At 44.2% G+C, this 23,998-nt stretch overlaps 2 protein-coding genes across 16 annotated transcripts in view; one reads left to right on the plus strand and one right to left on the minus strand.

Moving 5' to 3' along the window:
• The window catches only part of DEPDC5 (DEP domain containing 5, GATOR1 subcomplex subunit), a 72,760-nt gene extending 56,452 nt beyond the window's left edge, over positions 1-16,308 (minus strand). For 6 of the 10 annotated variants that reach the window (XM_044929888.1, XM_044929887.1, XM_044929890.1 and 3 more), the window contains exons 1-10: positions 16,100-16,308; positions 15,320-15,437; positions 10,870-10,957; positions 10,033-10,079; positions 8,340-8,425; positions 7,043-7,126; positions 5,995-6,044; positions 4,490-4,559; positions 2,855-2,933; positions 1,894-1,955 (exon numbers count right to left, since the gene is read on the minus strand). In XM_044929888.1, coding sequence (XP_044785823.1) covers positions 1,894-1,955; positions 2,855-2,933; positions 4,490-4,559; positions 5,995-6,044; positions 7,043-7,126; positions 8,340-8,425; positions 10,033-10,079; positions 10,870-10,957; positions 15,320-15,377 — 624 coding nt within the window. In that variant the 5' untranslated portion in view covers positions 15,378-15,437; positions 16,100-16,308. The remainder of the gene's footprint in view (positions 1-1,893; positions 1,956-2,854; positions 2,934-4,489; positions 4,560-5,994; positions 6,045-7,042; positions 7,127-8,339; positions 8,426-10,032; positions 10,080-10,869; positions 10,958-15,319; positions 15,438-16,099) is intronic. The other 4 variants (XM_044929886.1, XM_044929884.1, XM_044929885.1 and 1 more) reach the window with 1 other exon arrangement.
• Positions 16,309-20,012: 3,704 nt separating this feature from the next.
• PRR14L (proline rich 14 like) overlaps positions 20,013-23,998 on the plus strand; it is a 40,615-nt gene continuing 36,629 nt past the window's right edge. For 2 of the 6 annotated variants that reach the window (XM_006051009.4, XM_044929892.1), the window contains exon 1: positions 20,027-20,237. The gene's annotated coding sequence lies outside the window, so the exon portion shown is untranslated. Of the gene's footprint in view, positions 20,238-20,579; positions 20,713-23,998 lie in introns of those variants that run through there. The other 4 variants (XM_025267304.3, XM_044929891.2, XM_006051006.4 and 1 more) reach the window with 4 other exon arrangements.

Genomic DNA, 23,998 nt, shown 5'->3' on the forward strand with positions numbered 1-23,998 from the left:
CACCAACTCATTTATTGGACACCTAGCCTCCAAATGCAGCTTCAAACTCATCTGATTGGGGTGCAAGTTTTAGACAGAAAAAATGTCTGACGGTGGGCTGGCATGGGCATGTGAGCTTCTCAACTCATGTGTGATGGCGGAGGTGACATACAACGGGGTGACATGGCTCAGGATTACAGAAACACAGACAGGATGGCCTGGGGGTTATGATCCCAGGAGAGCACTGGGGGAAAGGATGGAACAGGACTAGAATTCTTGTTCTGCTTTTGCAGGCTACTGATCCCAGGCAAGGTACCTAACCTCTTTCAGCTGTACCTTCCCTATCTGTGAAGAGCGACAAGAGAGAGGATTAGTGGGATAACGTAGGTAAATCACTTACAACAACATCTGGTGGTGGCGGCTGTTGTTTAGTCACTCAGCCATGTCCAGCTCTGTGCAACCCCATGGACTGTAGCCCACCAGGCTCCTCTGTCCATGGGATTTCCCAGCAAAGAATACTGGAGGGGGTTGCCATTTCCTTCTCCAGGAGATCTTCCCGACCCAGGGGATCAAACTCATGTCTTCTCCACTGCAGTCAGATTCTTTACCGTCTGAGCCACCAGGGAAGTCCTTGGGTAGTATTGCTATTTTAACAATATTAAGTCCTCTGATCTATGAATATGAGATGTTTTTCTTTGATTTGGGTCTTTCCTTCAGCAACATTTTGTAGATTTTAGTGTACAAACCTTGCACCTTCTTGGGTAAATTATTGCATAGTGTTTTATTTCTCTGATGCTCTTGTAAATGGAATTTTTATTTATCTTAAAAATGTTTAATTCCTTGTTTTAATTTCCTGTTCAGATTGTTCATTGTTGATGAAATACAAATGATCTGTGTGCTGATTTTGCAACTCTGATAAATTTGTTCATTAGCTCTAATAGTTGTTTTTTTTAATGGATTTTGGGGGGGTTTCTACATATAGGATGTCATCTGTGTAGAAAGATAGTTTTACTTCTCTTTCAACATGGGTGCCTTCTTTTTCTTTCTTTGGTTGGCCTAGTTGCTCTGGCTAGAATTTCCAGTACGACACTGAATTGTCGTTGTTCCGTCCCTAAGTCGTGCCTGACTCTTTGTGACACAATGGACTGCAGCACACCAGGCTTCCCTGTCCTTCACTATCTCCCAGAGTTTGCTCAGAATCATGTCCACTGAGTCAGCAATGCGATCTAACCATCTTGTCCTCTGCCGACGTCTCCTTTGGCCTTCAATCTTTCCCAGCATCAAGGTCTTTTCCAATGAGTTGGTTCTTCACATCAGGTGGCCAAAGTATTTGAGCTTCAGCTTCAGCATCAGTCCTTCCAGTGAATATTCAGGACTGATTTCCTTTAGGATGGACTGGTTTGCTCTCCTTGCTGTCCTCCAGCACCACAATTTGAAAGCATCGATTCTTTGGCGCTCAGGCTTCTTCATGGTCCAACTCTCACATCGTGTACATGACTACTGGAAAAACCATACCTTTGACTCTACCGATCTCTGTCGGCAAAGTGATGTCTCTGCTTTTTAATATGCTGTCTAGGTTTGTCATAGCTTTCCTTCCCAGGAGCAAGCGTCTTTTAACTTCGGGCTGCAGTCACCATCTGCACTGAATACTAGTGGTGAAAGCAAATATCCTTATTTTGTTCCTGAACTTAAGGGGAAAGTTTTCAGTCTCTTACCACTGAGTTTGATGTTAGCTCTGGGTTCTTCACAAGTACACTTCACCATGTTGAAGTGATTAAGGTAATTTAAATCTACAGTCTCATCAATTAGCTCTGGTGCCTCCATTAAATGCAGATTAATAGAAATAGTTTGTTTTTAAAATCTGCACTGAATAATGTTTATACAGCAAGACTTGGTGCATGAGAAGAAACATACCTTCCACTTGGTAAAGAGATCAGCAAGGAAACCATTCACAGCTTTCTCAAAATACAGATCCCCTGAAAAGAAACAATAGGAAGAAGGTGAGAATTCTCTTTATTTCTTGCTTACAAATTCTTCCCTCAGTAAAGTAATAGGAATAGGACTAGTCAAAGAGAAGGTGCTCTATCCTAAAAGTGGTTTCGACCTAGACTTTCTATTGAGCCAAATTTAATATTTACCTCACTCGCTAAGAGGTCATGGGTTCAGGGTAAAACCCATGATTGAAAAAGATCTGATAAAGTTGTGAAAAGACTGAAAAAGTTTTGATGCTTGAAAAAGAGTGTATCTTCAAAACGAGAGAACCATCTGGCTGGTAAATGTAAGTATTCTCATAGTGATGCTTCATGTTTGTTCGAAGGTGATCGGGTAGACCCTGGGCAGTCACTAAATTATCCCTTGCAGTTTCTGCTGTTCCTGAGCAAACCCTTGATGACCTACATGAAAAATTCATTGTAATTTTGCTAAACACAAGCTAGAACTGCACAAACCATGAGGCTGGGGTGTTGGGCACAGCATCCACACCTCAGGGCAGCTTTATCATACTCCACTTACAGTACAGTAATTCTAATAAAATGAGACAAACCTGGTGATTTCTGTGAGTGACAGAACATGAAATGAAAGTTATCAAAGAAGATGCTGGTTCCTGGCCATAAAGTCACTACCTCTATGACTTTTGATTCTGCACTTATAGAATAATTGAAAATCTGAGAATACAGATTTTTCATTAATGCTTTACTACATTTCATACAATTCACTGCACATATAATATGTATATTTATTTTTAACATTTGAGGATTTATAAAGATTCAGGACATATCTTCAGAGAATGTTCAGAGATTACGGTAAATTATACCAATTTGAAGGAAACCAGAAACTTCTCCCCATTAGCATTACAACCCACACTTAGGAACAGTACCATAAATATCAAAATCCCACATTTCACAGCTCATCTGAATAAATATGTAAACCATAGCCGACGTAGAACGGAATACCACCTGCAATAAACAAAAACATAATTGCATTAAAAAGCAATGACGGATAGAATTTCAGTTCCGCAAAATGAAAAAGTTCTGGAGATTTGTTTCAGAATGATGTGAATATACTCAAAACTACTGAACTCTACATTTAAAAATGGTTAAGGGAATTCCCTGGTGATCCGGTGATTATGACCCCACCCTTCCACTGCAAGGAGAATGGGTTTCGACCCCTGATTGGGAAACTATAGACCATATGCCTTGCAGCGCAGCCAAGACAATAAAGAAAAAAAGGAGTGAATTGCTATAAAACCGGGGGAAAGATCACTGTAAAATACCAATGCATGCCCACTAGAGTGGCAAAAATTTTCAAACTTTAAAACTGGGTATTGGAGAAAGTAAAAAACAGGAGGTTTTATATATGGCTAACTAGGAGTATAAATTGGTCCAAAGAATTTGAAAGATAATTTGGCCTTATCTTACAGAGCAGAACCTATGACATGACAAATACACTCCCAATCAGTGATTTAAGATATAGTGAGTGCAAACAAGACAGCTAAAAAAGAAAGTGGGAGGGAGGAAGGGGGAGAATACATTTTCATTCCTCTTTAATAAAACTTAAAAGTAAGCAAAATGAGGAATACACTGCTTAGGGTAAAATATATATGTTTTGTCACTATTGTAAGACAGAGTGGTTCTCTCTCAAAATTGCCCCAAGTTCCCAACTATCTTGCCTGCCCAGGGGACATCTGGTGATGTCTGGTGACATTTCTGGAGGTTGTGACTTGCAGGGGGTGGGGACGGGGGTGGGAGCTACTGGCATTTAGTGAGTAGAAGCCAGGGACACTGACCAGCCCACAGTGCCTGGTACAGCCCCCCCACACTACTGCCCTTTCGGGCCAGGTGAGCCTCTCTCTGGAGGGCTATGCTTCATGCTGTAACAGATTGAACAGCATCCTCCATACAACCCCAGTTGTGACAAACAAAGATGTCTCCAGACTTTGCCAAAAGCCCCCTGGGGAGGCATGATCACCCTGGGGTTGAGAACCACTGCTCTCAAGGGAGGCTGTGGGTGGGAACACAGAAGAGCAGACAGGTGCTTTCACCAGGGTGGGGAAAGCCCTGGAGCCACAGCTACTGGGCCCTGATTCCCACCAGTGTGGGGAACGTGCATAGGCGCTCAGATTGGAATTTCCCAACTGTACCAGAGTCACAGGAGATTCCCTGGCAAAGGTCCTTTTCCAGGTTTACCAACACAATCTTCAACTCAGCTTAACTTTTGCTGTGTATTAGTGGGCACAGAAGTCTGTGACCTAGACACTCCATTTTTACATCTGATATTAAACAAAAGAAAACAAAGATCACCCCCAAACCAGAGAGATCAAACTGTAAAACCCTAGAATTTCAGGAGTCCCTGCTTTATTACAGTATTATTTCAGTTGGGCAGATGGTAGCTTGGTCACGAGCTTGATCATGAGATCAGGTTTTTGCTGGTTTCCGTTTTGTTTTTGATTTCACGACTTACAGACATCACAACATGGGGAAACAAAACCAAAAAAGCGTCATATCAACCTCACCCTGGTATCTTCGCTGATATAACCACACATGACCTTCTCATTCTTGACCCACAGCTCACCAGCCTGTGCCCTGAAAGGAGACGCACACACATTATTACAAGTCCTACATAAACCAAGAAGAACTGGAGGTGTCTTCAGGGTAGCTCCCTCTACTCTGTCATTCTCACCCAAATGACCTGGTCAGTTACAGATTTCCAGAGTGCCACAGACACAACAGAAAGAATTTTCAGCATGCACTGAATTTGTACAATAGGAGCTCTTGATTTGCGGGTCTGCAGACAACCTCTGAATCTGAGGAAGGGCTTTGGGGAACCCACGAACCCTCTAAATGATGCAATCTTTCCTGAGCACAGAATTGTACACTTTGTCAAATCTCAAAAGGGCCCATGTCACAAAAACAGTTAGAAAGCACTGATGAACAAATCTGCTAATCCTAGCTTTGAGATAATGAGTTTCAACAAAAACAAGACCCACTGCAATATCACAAGCAGACAGGAAGTATAAAGGCATAGGATCCCTACTCAGTGGAGGCCATCTTTTCTTGGGCAAGCCATGCAACATTCTGGATCTTAGTTCCCCAACGAAGGATCACACTCATGCCCCCTGCATTGGGAGCACAGTCTTAACTACTGGACTACCAGGGAAGTCCCAGTGGAAGCCACTTTACTGAAAACTTTTCATGTCATTATTAAGTAATATGGTATCTTCTGACCTTGCATCTTTTGTTTTTTTAATTCATTTTTGTTTATTTTTCAGTCATTGTTGTGAGATTAAGCTGCTGCTTTCTTTTTTGGCTGTGCTGGGTCTTTGTTGCTGCAGGGGCTTTTCTCAGCTGCAACGAGCAGGAGCTACTCTACAGTGGTGAGCGGTCTTCTAATTGCAGCGGCCCCTCTTACTGCGGAGCACAGGCTCTATGACGAGCGGGCTCCAGTAGTCGCGGCTCCTGGGCTCTAGAGCACAGGCTTGGTGGTCGTGTTGCACGGGCTTAGTTGCTTGGCGGCATGTGGGATCTTCCTGGACCAGGAATTACACCTGTGTCTCTTGCATTGGTGGGCAGATTCTTTACCACTGAGCCACCAGGGAAGCCCTCCTCTTGCTTCTTTATCCTGTTTTTCAAATTGTCTACAATGAACAAGCGCTGTATGTAAAAATACTTAGCACACGCCTGATACACAGCATGTGCTGAACAAGTGGTACTTGACAGTGTTAATTCCACGACCAGGACACGTGTGTTGAGACTGGCCATCAAAGAATCAGAGCTCAAGTCAGAGAGAATATTCCAGAAGATCCTCTGCAGTTGGGCAGATCGAGCAGAAAAACACCCAAACTGGGTGTTCCAATGGGCTTTAAGTGTGCCTAGCAATCAGATCTGCCTGCCCCTGGACCTACTGTGTGTTTTATTATATGGACACCCACACAACTCAAAGGCTGTATGTAGAACAGTTACTGCACTGGATCCTGCTCCTGTTTACAAGCTGATGAATCAAGAGGGACACACTAGTTACCTGATGCCAGCAAATTCCACCTTCTGAGTGATATAGGCACATGTGCTAACCTAAGTGGAGAGAGAGAGAGTCAACAACACATCGAGGCTATAAAAGGGCACAAAGAAAGTCTCCTGGCTTTCTAATCTCTTCTAACCACCCGATACTCAATTAACATGGGAGCAATAGATTTATCCCACAGGGAAACCTGCTGGGGAGGGTATAACAGTAGGTTCTTAAGGGCTTGGCAGGTACAGACAATAGTAAAGACTGGGTGGATAGTAAGTGGCCCGCTTCACCTGTGTACTTGTCATAGACGCTCACATATGCACCTATATTTACATATAGAACATCTACTTCTCATTTTATAAAATGGAACCTTCTTCCACCAAATAAAAAATAAGCAAAAACATCTCTGTCTAAAAATATACAGTGTGGACATTTTACTTAGGATTTGCTGTTCCACAATTGCCAAAGAGTCCAAAAGGAGAAGTTTCCGCACCAGCTCGCAATTGTGATGAACTGATCATGTTCAGTGGAAAATGCCAGTTAAAAATAAACAAACAAGGAAAAATGGGAGGAGGGGAAAGTGAAAAGCAGTCTAACCTGGAAGCAACAAGATCTCGGTTCCAGCCGAGTGTCAACTGTTTACTAGCTTTTTCGTCTTGGGCACTCACTCAACCCCTCTATCTCAGTTTTCATATATATAAATTCAGGGTAATAAATGCCTATCCACAGGAGGAGATATGAGAAGCAAATGAAATCAGGCGAAAACTTGAAAATCAAAGTCCCATTTAAATGTAAAATCATATTATACTTTCCCATTCAGATCAAAAAATGCAAAGTAAAACTCTGTGACAACAAACAAGCAGAAGAAAGCATGAAAAAAAACATGAAAAGAGAATGGAAGGAGACAGACAACATCTCCACAATAATTGTCTGTGATGCTGGAATTGGAAATGCTTTTATACTCTTCTTCCGACTAGACATAAATCTCCCCAGTGACATGGATTATTAACATAATAGAAAAAGTAATAGACTTTAAAAACAAAAAAAAATCACATCTTACCAAACTTTTCTTTAGTCGCCACATATCCCCACGGCCAATATATTGATCCTTAAAGGTTAATTCCACAAGGTCAAGGGTCACATCCTAAAAAGGATAATCAGATGTATGTCTCTGCATTACTCTGCCATGCTTTATAGGTGTAAGATAGTGCTCACTCACCACAGAGAAACTTTTTGACAAAAAGACAAGCACTGAAGACCATTCAGTGGTGAAAGTGAAAGTCGCTCAGCCATGTCCGACTCTTTGTGACTCCATGGACTATATAGTCCATGGAATTCTCCAGGCCAGAATTCTGGAGTGCATACCCTTCCCTTCTCCATGGATTTTCCCAGCCCAGGGATCAAACCCAGGTCTCCCACATTGCGGGCAGATTCTTTACCCAATGAGCCACAAGGGAAGCCCATTCATTAGCGGAACCCTGAGAAATAGAATTTTATCCTGCCTGAGAAGGCTTTTGAGGACAGGGAAGTGTCCAACAGATATGACAGCCACTGTACCATGGTCAAATGCAAAGCATACCAGAGTAGACAGTCAGTGTTTTAGTCTTGATTTTGGTACACAAATGTGACACTGAGCTATGGGTTTTATTTCCCTAGATAATATTGATTATGTCATTTGGACAATGATTTTTTTTACCTCTTAATTTTATAGCATCATTGCTCAAAGTAAAATGAGAACACAGAAAGAAACTTAAGTATTTTATAGAGAATTTTATATTTAGCTTCACAAACATACACATATGTACAGAACCTTTATAGGACAAGCTTTTAAAAAAGGAGGACTTTAAATGCAACGTACATTCTGCGCATAGCCTAAATGACCTCGGTATGACCACACTGAATAGTCTAACTCTACACTTGGTGTGTTAGTTGTGCCATCATGTTTCACTCTTCGCGATGCCATGGACAGTAGCCCACCAGGCTCTTCTGTCTCTGGAATTCTCCAGGCAAGAATACTGGAGTGGGTAGCCGGTCCCTTCTCCAGTGGATCTTCCAAACCCAGAGACTGAACCCAGGTCTACTGCATCGCAGGCGGGTTCTTTACTGTCTGAGCCACCAGGGAAGCCCTAAGTAACTCATTATTTCCTTAGAAACCTACTGTTGAGGCAGGGCATTAATCATTCCCCATACTGCTGCTAAGTCGCTTCAGTCGTGTCTGACTCTGTGCGACCCCATAGATGGCAGCCCACCAGGCTCCCCCGTCCCTGGGATTCTCCAGGCAAGAATACTGGAGTGGGTTGCCATTTCCTTCTCTAATCATTCCCCATAAGATATTCAAATCCAGAACAAAGACATACCTTAGGATCTACAACATTCACATACACATCTTGATAAGGTCTTAGCCGGAACACCTGAGTCACAGTCTGGTCCACACTGATAGTTTCTGAAACAGAGAAGAAATCTGGATCACATAATGTATTCTGAAAAACCAGGTAAATACATTCTAATCTATAAGTGGCTTCTCAGGTGTCTCAGTGGTCAAGAATCTGCCTGCCAATTCAGGATAATCAGGAGATGTGGGTTCGATCCCTGGGTCGGGATGATCCCCTGGAAAAGGAAATGGCAACATGCTCCAGTATTCTTCCCTAGAAAATTCATGGGCAGAGGAGACTGGCAGGCTACAGTCCATGGGGTCACAAAGAATGAGATACAACTGAGGGCATGTGTGTGCGTGTGTGTGCACGCACACACACGTACACACACACACACACAATCTATAAATACCCAAACATTCAACAAACAACACAACTGATCCCTTACCAAGGGCAAGACATGTTTTCTGTCTTCAGGAACTTAAAACTGCTTTTCAGGTAAAGTAAGACCTGAACCCAAGCAATTAAAAAATGAGAGAGAGACAGACTGAAATATATATATACATGTATATGTATATGTATATTTAGAGAGAGAAAAAAGAATTTAAGAAACAACATAAGAAAGTTCAAAGGGTTGTGAAAATTTAGAAGAGGAAAGAGATCCTTTCTCTTTTGGAATAAGAGTAGTGATGGTAGTCAAGGAAGAAACAAACTTTCCAATGAGCCCTGAAGTCTGCTAAGCAAAAACCTTAACAGGCAGCAGAAGAAGAGGTGAGAGTAAAAGGGACACTCAGGATCTAGGTTTGAAAACACGTTTTCCCATCAAGTTAAAACATAAAAAAGTGGTTGACATCAAAATCCTTTAGAGAAGATTAAAAAAAAAATTTTTTTTTTTCTTTTCAGTGCCTTTTAAGGAATTATTTTACTTGCTATCAGTTAAGATTTTAGTTCCTAGATCAGCATGGTATAGTCATTAGAAGAAAGGATTTGGATCCAGAATGAGTAAGTATTGACAAGATCACTGCTCTGGCTCCTTCACTTGCTAACACCAGGTAAACTTGCGCATCCCACGGAGACAAAGGTTCCTCCCTCACTCAAGAGCTGGCGGGAAGATCAAGAAAGATAGATGACAAACAGCTGCAGTACAGTGCCTTGCCCAAGTGCCGGGTAATCAGCGGTATATGTTCTTCCCCTGCTCCAACCCAGTGCAGACACGTAACAAATATTTTGTGAAAAAATATAATATTGAGGAAAACATGCTTTGCCAACAATTTTTTTGGAGTTTAAGTGTAGGGCTTCATCTACTTTCCTTTTGATTCTAAATATAGTTTTTGTTTTCTTGTTAATATTTACTTATTTGGCTGTGGAGGGTCTTAGTTATGGGAACTCTTAGTTCCCTGACCAGGGATCGAACCCAGGCCCCCCGCATTGGGAGCACAGAGTCTTAGCCACTGGACCACCAGGGAAGTCCCTAAACATAGTTAAAAATTTCTAGTGCCCTCAAGGTGCTGACAAATGAGATTCCTTGGCAGTTTTGGTATCTGACAATATTTTTATTAGCAGGAACACAATTTGACAAGGAGAGACGTACTGTGCCCTCATTGTGAAGGGGGGTTTCTTAAAGTTTCTGAAACAATAAAGTGTAAAAAATCTTAGAGAAGAGAAATGGAATTCTTACCTTTCTGCAAATCCTCCTTAAGTGACTTGACTTGCAAAAGCAGAGGGCTGGGGGAAAAAAAAAAGCAACAAAGAGAAGAGATGTTGTCAGCATTAACTAATCAGCTTTCTTTACCACCCAGAAAACACAAACAGATCACTCTGGACATATTCTAACTGGCAGCACAAGAACAGGAGAGAGTTCCTTTAGAAACAAACTCTACACTAGTACAGTAAGTCCCCTACATCCAAACCTTCAACCTGTGAACTTTCAAAAACGTGAACGTGCGTGCCAGCCCCTGTGTGCCACCCACTGTACTGGACGACTGTAGTTTCCAAGGTACTGTGCTGTGAGATTAGACATGTTTTATTTTTTGTGTTTTTGATGTATGTATTATTTGCGTGAAAAAGTATTAGGCTGGCCAAAAAGTTCATTTGGGCTTTTCCATATGGAAGAACCCGAATACTGGCCAGCCCAATGTTCTGAACCTATTACAGCACAGTACTATACAGCCGATTGTGTCAGTTGGGTACTTAGGCTAACTTCGCTGGACTTAGGGACAAATTGGACTTATGGACAAACGCAGCCTCAGAACAGAACTCATCTGTATGTCAGAGACTTACTGTATTCAAGGAAATGAATAAATGCTACAGAATTGTTCAGAGTTCTCCTCTCAGCTTTGTAAACAGAAAGAATGGACCCCTTTTAAAAAGATTGATTGGTCTAGCAAATCCCGGAGGACAGGAACATTTTTATCCCAAGGCAAAGAGCCATCTCGCCCTCCATCCCCTTAGATGACACGTCACCTGGAAACAGTGGGCTGCCCAGCTAGCCCCCTGCTCCTGCTCAGATGCTCACCTGTACTCATCGTTGGGGTGGGCAATCTCCACGATGTCTCCAAGCTTGATGTGTGGAAATACTTTAGGGTTCACGACCAGCTCATCATCTGAAAGACAATTCAGGGATCTTAGGCAGCAAGCAACTCACTCAGTTGTGGATCCACAACTCAGTTGTGGTTCTCACGCTGGATCCTTACAACCCCATCATTCAGTACGACAACCTCATCTCACAGAGGAAGTTCCATTTAAAATTGAGATTCAAGGCTTCCCTAGTGGCTCCATGGTAAATAATCCACCTGCCAATGCAGAAGACATGGGTTCGATCCCAGGTCCGGGAAGATCCCACTGGGAGCCACTAAGCCCGTGCACCACAACTGTTGAGCCTAGAGCCTGGGAACCACAGTACGGAGCCCACACGCCACAACTACTGAAGCCTGCATACCCCAGAGCCTGTGCTCTGCAACAGGAGAGGCCACTGCAACGAGAAGCCCATGCTCCACAACTAGAGAGCAGTCCCCACCTGCTGCAACCAGAGAAAAGCCTGCGCAGCAACGAAGACCCAGCAAAGCCAAAAATAACGAAAATTCTTTTTAAAAATAAATAAATGAAATTTAGCTTGACTGAAGGATTTGTACAGGAAGCCAGAGTTGGTGAGCAGCTGAGTGGGATGGTGTTCGGGGACCTTTGTCTCCAGAGCTTTACCTGCCAGCCCACTGCTCCCAGGGAGAAGGCAGCTCTTCCTCTCTGGGAATTAGGCCTCTAGGGCAATTCTTTCCTTCCTCAAATGGCGTGCATCTGGCATACACCAGGATCAAGACAGCCAGGGGCCCACATACAGCACAATCCCTTCTATTTAATATTCAAAGAATTTTTCAAAATACTGTCTGAATGTGACCCTCACAATAAATCTCTAGATCTAATAGAAGCAAGGAAACAAGAGATAAAGCAACTTGCCAAAGGTAGAGAGCTAGGAACGACAGTGCACGAGGACTGGTTACTAGTCCAGGGTTCCAAAATCCACAGTCTCCCACACCCCTCAAGCCAAATAAAACACCCTGGACTTGGAGGGCAATGCTTGATCAGGGAAAAAATTCACATATAGCAGAATTGAATAGACAACAGAAATAACTTGACAGAGGACAGGATGCAAGGATACAGTGTATACAGCATATCTATAATGTATGAGAGTCTTCTTTTTCAGTCTGCAGCTGGGTACAGGAGACTTAACTATAGAGAGGATGTGATTTTATATGTTTACCTATCCCTGCCCCACGCTAGGGCTCGGGGACGGGGGAGGGAACTCTTTCAAATATAACAAACTCAGGATCATAAAGATACGGTATTTTTTGTTGTTGTTTTTTCTTTGTCTCTGTTTTAGCTTTTAGGGAAAGATGGTCTTTTTTTTTTTCTTTTCTTTTTTTGGCCATGTCACATGGCTTGTGGGATATTAATTCCCCAACCAGGGATCAAACCCAGGCCTTCAGTAGTGAGAGCACAGAGTCCTAACCTCTGGACCATAAGGGAATTCCCAACATATCCTTCTATTATGCTAAAATTATGACAAATAAATATGTCCAGATTTCAGATATAATCAGAACCAACAAGAATTCAGCCTAGGAAAGCAAAGTACTGAGTTAATCCACAGTTGCTTTTTTTTGGCGGGGGGATACAGTTTCCACTGACAGGTGTAAAGCAAATCCTCTATGAAGTCTTCCTCTAACTTTCACAGTCTAACAAGTATTCCTTCCTGTTTAATCTTATCATTTCTTTTTGCATGTATGTCTCAACAAGCTGAAAGCTCCTTAGGGAAAAGGAACCTTGTCATATTCAAAATCTTTATGCTTGGTATATAGATAGGTGGTTTAGTCGCTAAGTCGTATCCGACTATTGCAACCCCATGGACTATAGCCCACCAGGCTCCTCTGTCGATGGGACTCTCCAGGCAAGAATATTGGAGTGGGTTGCCAGTTCCTTCTCCACTGGTATAGGTATGTACCTAATAAATATTTGTTGGATGTATTTTTTTCAATTTGATTTTTATTTTATTTATTTATTGACATACAGTTGACATACAATACTGCATTAGCTTCAGGTGTTCAGCATATGATTCAGTATTTTTGCAGAATATATACCATTATGAGCTATTATAAGATAAAAGGTGTATTCCCTCTGCTATATAATATATCCTTGTTGTTTATCTATTTGATACATAGTAGTCTGTATCCTGGAGAAGACAATGGCACCCCACTCCAGTACTCTTGCCTGGAAAATCCCATGGACGGAGGAGCCTGGTGGGCTGCTGTCTATGGGGTCGCACAGAGTCGGACACGACTGAAGCAACTTAGCAGCAGCAGCAGCAGTAGCAGTCTGTATCCATTAACCCCATACCCCTCATTTGTCCCTCCCTTTTTTCCTCTCCCCTTTGGTTACCACAAGTTTTGTTTTATATGTCTGAGAGTTTGTTCTGCATATACATTCATTTGTTTTGTATTATTTTTTTAGTATTTGTCTTTCTCTGTCTGACTTAATCACTAAGCATAATATTCTCTAGGTCTATCCATGTTGCTGCAAATGACATTTCATTCTTTTTTATGGCTGAGTAATATTGTAGGATGTATTTTTTTCTTTATAGTCCTGCAGCAGACTGGGTACAGCAGGGATCTACCACTGTCTTGCACACCTGAAAAAGAACACTTGCATACATTGTATTAATAGATACACTGTATACACTGTATCCTTTTATCCTTTCCTGTGTCAAAAGTTATTTGTTTGTTCAATTCTGCTCCACAAAGGTTTAGGCAGCTTCCACTGCATACAAAGTACAATGTTAACAACAGAGTGTGGTTTTAGCAGAAATTATGTTTTAAATATAGCAATGCCTGGTATATCCTTTTCCTGGTACTTACAATGGCTACATTTATTTAGCAGCTCAAAGTAGCCTGCTGAATACTGTACATACATCACTTAATTTGATCCCTTAAGATCTTATGATATAGAAACTATTATTCTACCTTTTAGGCAGCCCTTACCTTTGGGAGGCTTATACATCTATAACACAGGAGCAGATATAAAAGTGAAAGTGAAGTCGCTCAGTCATGTCCGACTCTTTGCAACCTCATGGACTACAGCCTACCAGGCTCCTCCATCCATGGAATTTTCCAGGCAAGAGTAGTGGAGTGGGTTGCCATTTTCTTCTCCAGGGGATCTTCCCAACCCAGGGATTAAACCCAGGTCTCCCACATTGCAGGCAGATGCTTTACCATCTGAGCCACCAGGGATTTTGAGCAAATATTTAGTAAAATGCAATTTTTAAAACACTGTGTTGTTAATTCCAACTCCTGAAGTAAATAAGGTTATTAGGACAGAAAGGAAATTTATTCCTCTAGGGAAAAAAAAAAGTCATATAAATAGGTACTTCCTTATTCTGCAGATTCATAATCTCAACATGCTAAGAAAAATGTAGAAATTACCCTAAAGAGCTGGAATTTCTAATTAAGGTAAACTAGAGGCTTGCCCACGGAGAAGGCAATGGCACCCCACTCCAGTACTCTTGCCTGGAAAATCCCATGGACGGAGGACCCTGGTAGGCTGCAGTCCATGGGGTCGCTAAGAGTCGGACACGACTGAGCAACTTCACTTTCACTTTTCACTTTCATGCATTGGAGAAGAAATGGCAACCCGCTCCAGTGTTCTTGCCTGGAGAATCCCAGGGATGGGGGAGCCTGGTGGGCTGCCGTCTATGGGGTCGCACAGAGTTGGACACGACTGAAGCAACTTAGCAGTAGCAGCAGTAGCAGAGGCTTGCCCAAGGTCACAGGGAAATTAAGAGGCAGAGCTGATACCCAGATTCAGGTTTAATGGAGGGCAACATGCTGTGTCCTGCCCCAACTCATGGTGCTTCAGAGCCAGGCAAAGGTTCTTGCTTTGATCATACCTGTCTTATGCACACCTACTACCTCTCTTTCATTGAACATAAGTTTCTCTTATCTGCCGAACCAGTGCAGACTGAAATTTTATAGAACATACACAGTAAATATGTAATAAAAAACACAAACAAATCAACAAGGACCTAGCACACAGAACTATATTCAACACCATGTAATAACCTGCAATGGAGAAAAATACATGAAAAAATATATATATATGAATTCCTTTGCTATACATCTTAAATACAACACTGTAAATCAACCACACATCAATTAAGAATAAAACAAAAACAAACAAATGAAGAGTAGTAAGCTGGAAATACAACATCCCTGAAAATGCAGAATGCAAATGCTTCTAGAAGGGGCTTGTGCTCTCTGGTCCTGCTACCTTTTCAATACTTCAGTATCACACCTGCTGCCTCACTCAGTTAAGCTACTGGCTGAGCCTCCATTGTCTCCTGAGTCAGAGTGTAAACTTCAAGGTACAGGATATATCAGAACCTCAGCCAACTTACACAACCCCAAAGACCAATCAATACTGACCACTGCCCCCGAAGCCCTTCTTGTGGATGACGAGTTTGTAGACCTTTGTTGTTCTCATCTTGCACTGTTGTTTCCTTCAGCTGTTCCAAGTTTGGGGGAGAGAAGTCATCTTGCCTCCCTGCCAGTGAAATACAAACAAAAAAGGCTGGAATGTCAGAGTTTTCTTTGCAACCGCTCTTTGATTTTAGGGCAGTGAAAATACTGCTCTTGCTCAGCTGAGAGGTGGCACCAATCCTTGGATGAAATCACTCCTCCAAATACCAAGAGGGATGGAAAACAGAACCAACCAATCTGGGAACGAAGAGGAATTCAAGTCAGGGTCTACTCCAGCCTCCGAGATATGCTATCACACCCTGAAGGAAAAATTTGGAGTGAACCATTACCTTGCCTCTGTATAAATCAACAACACTCAAAACATTAAAGAGACCTTAAAAGAGGTTTGGTACACTCATTTTGTAGATGAGGAAAGTGAGGGCCAGCGCAAGGGACATGCCCGAGGTCTCTGAGACAGAGAATTCCTACTGTTCCCGTTCGGCCACCGATGTCTTGGGCGAGGAGAGAGGAAAGATTGCTCCCCAAACCTCCATCTGCACAAACTCTCCGCGGTTCCTACCCGTACCAGCTCCCCTCATGTCAGAACTGATGTCACTGAGGCTCAGAGACGGACAGAGACTTGTCTAAGGTCACACAGCAGGTTGGGGGTGGGGCCAGGATTCGAACCGGGGCCCTGGCCCTCTCCTCCTGATCCCCAACTCCGGCCCGGCGGACAGGTCCACTCACCCGCAGCTCCGGAGCCCCTTCCTGCTTGAGGCCGGGGTTCCGACGGCCGGACCCTGGCCGGGTCCCCGCGCCTCCTCCGGACGTCCCTCCTACGCCCGCAGAGTCCGCGAGGATCCCGTGCCGGATCTCCAGGCGCCGGCCGGCCCGCCCCGGCCACAGAGCGCTCACCTGAGAACCCGCGCGGCTCCGGTGGCTCCGCCCCGGGGCACCGCCCCCTTCCCGCCCACCCGCGCCGGGCCGCTCTGGCCGGGCCTCCGCCTCGTCTCGGTGTCCGCGCTACTTCCCCATCCGGGGCTCGCGTCGGGGGCGGGGCCTCACGTGCGGCCTATTGGCCGGGGTGCGGACGGCGTTTCCCGCTTCTTAAGAGCCGTCGACCCGGGCAGGAAATCCTTTTCCTCCTAGACGTTCCGAAATAGACTCGAGCCCAGGAATTGACTTCCGACCTAGTGATTTCCCCAACAGGACAAACTCGGACGAGCGTCCCGGGATCTATAAAGGATGTTACGGACCTTCGCGGGGCCTCCTAGGGCAACAGAGAGGCACAAAATAGAGTTTCTGGGGGAACTTTTGTAAAATGTAAAGGGCTGAGCATGTGCGACTTAGTGCGATGGTCCCTGCTGGGAAGTATCCACTTTGGGGGAGCTTTTCAAATTCTTCCAAGCCCCAAGTGGTGTTCACTGCCTGTGTTTATTGGTAATAGCTACCATGGTTTATCACAGACATTCTTATGTAATCGTCACATCCCTTTATGGAGGCAGATACTATTTCATTTCATAGATAACTGGAACAGGCCGAGGACAGAAAAATCCTCGGGAGGAAGCGAGTACGGATCCTGACCCAATGCAGTCCAACTTAGCTCCAAAGCTGAGCGTTTAACCAGCATCCTCATGTCCCACCCAAGGGCCTAAGCCCCTATTGTGTTGGGACACCTTTCTCTTCTCAAGGGAAATAGCGCTGTGTGGGCAGTGCCTGAAGCTGGCTAAGGGCTCCAGGCAAGTTTCCAGCTCCATCTACTTGACCTATGAAAGTGAAAGTTAGTCGCTGTGGGTTGCCATTCCCTATTCCAGGGGATCTTCCCAACCCAGGGATCGAATCCGGGTCTCCGGCATTGCAGGCAGATTCTTTACAGATTTTAACTGAGCTACAAGGGAAGGCAATTGACCTATAATTTTTGGAAATTTTCTGAATGTTGAAAGGAAAAAAGCACCGCATATCACAAAGGAACTGGGGGTGGGGGTGGGTGAAGGGTTCAGAAGTTTAATAATTTTTAAATAATTGTAATTTTTAATAGTAAAGAAAAGCATGTAATCAAGCACACTGCAACAGTTGCAAAACTTTTCAAGGATAAAATGTTAAATGTTAGACTTGTTTATGTTGCCATTTCAGGTGGCACCCCCCCCAGATCTCTCAGACTGTTTTTGTTTCTTTGTTTTTTAGTAGCTAGTGAGAAGTCCTTTCCTCCCGAACAGAATTAAGGGAACTCTATGTCCCTGGCCCTCAGGGGAATTTGATTCTTTCTCCTGAGCAATGTCCATAATTGGTGTCATATCTTAGAAATACAAATATTTCACTTTTTAATTTGGCAAAAATTCATAAAAACAAAAAAACGACGACAACAACAACAAAAAACCTTGTCAAGGTTTGAGACTTTGCCCAGTCTAAAGCTGGGCAAAGCTAGGGAAGGCTGGAGCAGGTAGCTGAAATACTGGGGAGTCAATAGCCTTGGTTCTACAACCGCCTGTGGGATTGCCTGCTTTTAGCTGTGTACCTTTGCACAAGATAATTCTCTCTGCTCAAATTTCTCCCTTGACAGATGGGAATTAAAAGTATGTGTTATTCTTCCTTCACAAGATGTTTGAGGGCCAGATGAGGTGAAGGACATGTTACATTAGGTCTTTGAAATTAAAAGAACTTAAAATGCCACGTCAGTTCAGGTCAGTCGCTCAGTCGTGTCTGACTCTTTTCGACCCCATGAATCGCAGCACGCCAGGCCTCCCTATCCATCACCAACTCCCGGAGTTTACCCAAACTCATGTCCATTGAGTTGGTGATGCCATCAACCATCTCATCCTCTGTCGTCCCCTTCTCCTCCTGCCCCAATCTCTCCCAGCATCAGGGTCTTTTCCAATGAGTCAACTCTTCGCATGAGGTGGCCAAAGTATTGGAGTTTCAGCTTCAGCATCAGTCCTTCCAATGAACACCCAGGACTGATCTCCTTTAGGATGGACTGGTTGGATGTCCTTGCAGTCCAAGGGACTCTCAAGAGTCTTCTCCAACACCACAGTTCAAAAGCACCAATTCTTCAGCGCTCAGCTTTCTTCATAGTCCAACTCTGACATCCATACATGACCACTGGAAAAACCATAGCCTTGACTAGACGGACCTATGTTGGCAAAGTAATGTCTCTGTTTATTAATATGCTATCTAGGTTGGTCATAACTTTCCTTCCAAGGAGAAAGCGTCTTTTAATTTCATTGCTGCAATCACCATCTGCAGTGATTCCAAAAGCATGGAATTTATCAGGAAATTGGCTCTCATTGACTTTTAGGGGGTTGAATGATGATACTTCTTTGAGGTCCCTTTGTGCTTACTACAGAGCTAGGAGCAAGACTAGGACTAGGGTGAGGTGGGTGAGGCTAATGAGATGTTGTTCAGTCATAATTCCGGTTTGACTCTTTTTGACCCCATGGATTGCAGCACACCAGCCTTCCCTGTCCTTCCCTATCTCCCAGAGTTTGCTCAAATTCATGTCCATTGAATCGGTGATCCTATTAACCACTTGCCTTATTTAGGGCACAAAATGCTAAGGGGGTGCCAAAAAACTCAGCGAGATAAATGATAATGTGATTGTTTTTAAAGGAAGTGTTAGTATAAAAAAATCCATATTGAACAAAATATTACATTTTAAAAATAAAGATGAGAATAATAATGGTGCAGTGCCTGTCATCTTAGAACCTGAGGCAGAAGACAAACCAATAACACTGGGTTTCTCAGATCCTTGTCTGTAGGCATGCAGTGGCCTGAGGAAGAACCTGAGGTCTTGGATACTCCTGTAAAAACGTGTTGAAATGTCTTAAAGTGAGTTTCTAGTTAATTAATCCCAACAACATCTGTAGTAGCCTATATGTGAAGTGCATGCATACACGGACGATGGATAGACTCACTGGATGTAAACAATAGTGTTGGCATTTGGGTTTCTGTATCTCCAGCCCTAACTAAAGCTGGGAAAACCACTATCTCAGATAAAACGGTCCATATGTTGACTGGTTCAAAGATACCTTGATCAAAGAAGAGAAAATTAAAATCTCTCACAAAACTGTAAAACTTTAGCTCTCTAATCAGCCAAAAAATAACAGACTTCTGTTTAAACACAAGACTGTGTGATTTGGAGCAAGTTGATTGCATTCTGTAGACCTCAATTCCCTCTTGAAAGAACATTCTTTTCCTTCCTTCAAATATCTGCTTAGTGTTTGCTTGTGCGGGCACTGCTCTAGGCGGTGAACAAAGAATGATGAACAAAACAGACAAGGGTGGGAGAGAGAGATGATAAAAGGAGTCGATAAATAGATGATGGCAATTTCAGCTAGTGTTAAAGCTATGAAGAGATGAAAACAAAATTCCAGAAAGGAGAGGGAGCAGGGGAGTGACATGATCTAAAATACTGATTCCAGGTATAAAAAGATATCTTGGGCTGCCAGGGTAGAAGCCGAGAGATCCCAAGAGCTGCAAACATTAGGGCCACAAAAGAGGACTGGACCAGGGTGGTAGCAGTGCAATCAGACACTGGGCCTGAGGCTCAACAGCGGAATCAAAAGGTGTGTTCCCCTTTAAGAGTTCTGGAGGCGGGGACGGGGCAGGGGCCGCCGGAGCTGGCTGAGGGCGGGAGTCCCTACAGGGAAGAGCCGCCTCAAGGGTGCGCGCGCGCAGTGCGGGGGCGGGACTTGGGCGAGTCCGCATGGCTGGCTCGGGCCCCGGATGAGGAAGTGCAGGGCGACCATAGAGACGAAGAGGCGGCGGTGGCCGGAGCGCCCCCGGGCTCTCTCGGCTCGGCTGGCTCAGGTAGATTCGGCGGCGACGGGGTTGCGGCTGCAGAGGCCGGGCTGGCGGGGCGAGCGCGGGCCGCGGAGCAGGCCTCAGGGTAAGAGGCTGGGGGCGGGAACGCTTGGGGCGTAGCCGCCCCGTCCCACTCAAGCCCTAGCGGACCCTCAGCCGGGCGGTGCAGGCTGAGGGAGAGCCCGGGTCCCCCGCCCTCTTGGAGCGCCGACGGGAACGCAGGCTGCGCTGCGGGCGCCGAGAGACCAGGGGAGAGGGAGGAGCCCAGGCCCCGCGTCGCGAGGGCAAAACAGCTTCTCGGCGTCATGGCCCCGGCGGGGGAAAGCGACTCCTCGTCGACCTCAGTACGGCGGGGGACCCCCCAACTCCTCTCCTCGGGAAGGCGACGCCCGTTGTCGTGGGCGAACGCGCGACTCCGGCTGCATCGCGCTTGTCAGCGGAGGGAGACCCGCTCCCGGAGTGCGAGGGGGCGATTCTGAACTTATTTTCAGGAGGGATAAGACTTGTCTTGATTTGGTCAGCGCCCCTCAGGTGGAGAGAAAGACTCAAGTTGCCTAAAAGTGAGCGAGATCTTCCTTTCCTGTAAAAGCTAGAGTTATCTTCCCTCATATTTTTCGCCTGTATCCCGGTATATGGGGAGGACGACCTAGAATTTACTTAGCGGCGTTGGTCGGCCTTTTTCCCCTCCCCCAGCCGTGTCCACCGAGGGAGCCTTGCTTCTCTGCCCCCGAGTCTTCTGGTGTGCCTTGAGCTCTTTACCTTTGCACAATGAAGAGCGTGGTGTTTGGAGTGTGAGGGATGCAAGCTCGTGTGTCCCACTTTCCATCTTTATGACCTTGACTCGCAGCTTCACCTTTTGTCAGTTAGCCCATCTCTTAATTTCGGTCTTCTCTTCATAGAATTGTTCTCAAGACTACAGGAAATTTCGTGTAACTGTTTGGTATATAGTAACCTTTTGGTAGACTGTTGCTATTAGTTACTTAATTTGTTAGGAAAGAAAAGTAGTATCTTCCATAGAGAAACAGATTTTTCCATGCGTGCCTCTTCCCATCCCTCCCCACCGCCCCCCGCGTCCCTTCCTCACTAGAGAGGAGGCTTTTAACCCCCGGGGGGCAGAGAAAGAGGCGCTTTTACTCTTTTAGATCCTAAATTAACAAAGCTGTTAGAGTAATCTGGGGAAAAGACTGTTTGGGCAAAACAGGTCTGGAAGATCTGATAGGAGAAGCAGCCTTCCCTTTGTCCACAGAAGCTATCAGTCCTTCCCGACTGGTTAGAGCTGCCCTCTTCCACTCCCCGTACTTGCTCTGCTGATGAAAAAGCTTCCCTCTATCTGATCTGCACACCCCTCACCCCCAGAAAGGAGATTCCAACTTCTTTCTCTTGCTCTCCCAAGAAAAATATGACTCTAGACCTTTGAGAGGAGTGCCCTTTCCTGCTGTATCTTTGGAGTGGCACAAATGGTTTCTCTTCTCCCCTCCCTTTGAAAAAAGGATGAAAATCTCTTATGCAGAGTCTCTGTCAGTAGAAATCAGGAGCATTTTCAGTGTTTCACTCCCCACTCCCTACCCCCGTGGAGACAGAGGGATCCTTTTTCTGAGTGCTGATAACAGGAGGAACAGGGAAGCTGTGCCTGATGCACTTGAGATTTCCTGTGCACTCTTCCCTTGTGGAAGAGCGAGGCCCTGTTCATTGTATGGACTTCCCTGCCCCACTTTGAGCTTGTCTGGAGAGCTTGTTAAAAGATCCCTCTTCCTCTGTCCCTCAAGAAGAGGCCCCTTTTCCGAATTGCCTCAGAGATTGGCTACAGTGTTTGAATCTTTGGAAAAGAAAGGCCCTTTCTCAAGGTGAAAGGCCTGTGGGGAACTTCTGAGGTCCCGATCACTATTGTGAGTATTGTCCCCTGACACAAGTGTGGCAGCGCCCAGTGTTCTAACTGCTTCATTTCGTTAAGAGCAGCCCCTTTGCTTTTGGAATTAACGAGAAGGGAGACCTTCAGACTTGGGATTATTGAGGCACATGGCTTTCTGTTCTGCTGTTTTCTTTGTTTGATTCTTTTTTTTCTTATTCTTCTTTTGCTTAGTGGTGTAAACTTTATACCCCCAGAACTTTTGTTTTGGGAAGTGTTTGAATGACTAAAAGTTGTCACTTGGTCAGGTTTTTAATATTACTATAATAAAACGTATTCTAATGAGGCTGAGAGCTGCAGTGTTAGTTAATCTTTCACTGGTAGTCTCCCCACCCTCCCCCTGGCTTTTGTCATTTGGTGGGATAGGAGTTAACACTTCCCAATTGCCTGTAGACACGCTAAAGAACAGCTTTCTATCCTTTTCGTATGTAAAGTGTTCTTAAATTACCTCCTTTGCCCTTGCAGTGGGGATTAGTCTGAATTCTGTACCACTTTTGTTGGCGTCTTTAGGTGCCCTGTGCCAAAACAAAGTGAAATAGAAAAGTTATTTAGAGTCTTGGGAATTTTATGGGTTAGCAGGACTCTCTGAGGTTATTTTGTTTGACTTGTCCATTTTACATGTGGAAAACAAGCCCAGGAAAGTTTAGTGGCACACACTCAAGGGCGTGCTGAGTGTGAGGGGCAGGATAGGGACCCCGGTCTCCCACCTTGGAGACCGAAACTAGACTACTTCCTAACCCTGACTCTGCCTTTGAAACATAAAGACTGGGAGATGACTGTTCTCAATTGAAAAATGATTTCTTCTGTTGGAATAATTGTGCTGCCTACTCCACCAAATGTTAGTCTCCACGGTAAAGATGACAAGCCAATAGCAGCAGGAAAGAGTTGTTTGTGAGTCTATGGGTTATTTTTCCCTTGTACCTCAAACTAGGTAATTATCTGATGTCTTCAATCCAGTAGGTTGGTTATAAGTCTGTAGTAAGCATTAAGCCATAAATCTCTGTCTACATTTTATAAGCACGTGCTATACTTACTTTATTTCAAGTATATTTAAAACTTTAATGTAAAAACTTTTATGGTTAAAGGAGAGAGCTAACATTTAAAAAATACTGATAAAAGTAAAGGGATAATACACTTACCAGTTGTTATTTGTTGCTTCATTTGTTGATCTTGAGATATAATATTTTTTAAAAGTTTAACATGTATTACACATTGTAAAAAAAAAGGGGGGATATGTCATTAATAATCCTATCACTCACGGTTGCATTGTTAATATTTGGCTTATAGTTTTTAAAACATTTTTCCTGTATGGATGTAGATATATATTTTACCAAAATAAAATAATCCAATTTTTTAATATGGGCTTTCCAGGAGGCACAGTGGTAAAGAATCTCCCTGCCAAACACACAATGTTTACCTAGTTTGACAAGACATCCCAGACAGCTTTCTATGGAGAGGTATATTTCTATACCGTCATTTTTTTTATTGCTCCACTGAATTAAGAAATTTGAAGGACTCAAATGGTAAAATTTTGTTTCTGCTGTCTTTGTGGCACAACCAAGTATCTTGATAGATGGAGAGTTTAGTGACATGCGCTGGTGAGCTAAGAATAATTGTAAACTGCTACTCTAGGCTTGCTTCTAAATCTACTTCACCTCTGGGGCTTCCCTGGTGGCTCAGACTGTAGAGTCTGCCTGCAGTGCAGGAGACCCAGGTTCGGTCCCTGAGTCGGGAAGATCCCCTGGAAAAGGAAATGGCAACCCACTCCGGTATTCTTGGCTGGAGAAGCCCATGGATGGAGGAGCCTGGCGGGCTACAGTCCAGTGCATGGGGTTGCAGAGAGAGACACAACTGAGCAGCTTCACTCACTCACTCACTCAGGGTTTCAGCTGAGGCGCTGAGTTGTTTGTGGCGACTCCACTACACACACTGCTGAGAAA

Source organism: Bubalus bubalis, chromosome 17 (assembly GCF_019923935.1).
Source record: "Bubalus bubalis isolate 160015118507 breed Murrah chromosome 17, NDDB_SH_1, whole genome shotgun sequence".
Taxonomy (NCBI): domain Eukaryota; kingdom Metazoa; phylum Chordata; class Mammalia; order Artiodactyla; family Bovidae; genus Bubalus; species Bubalus bubalis.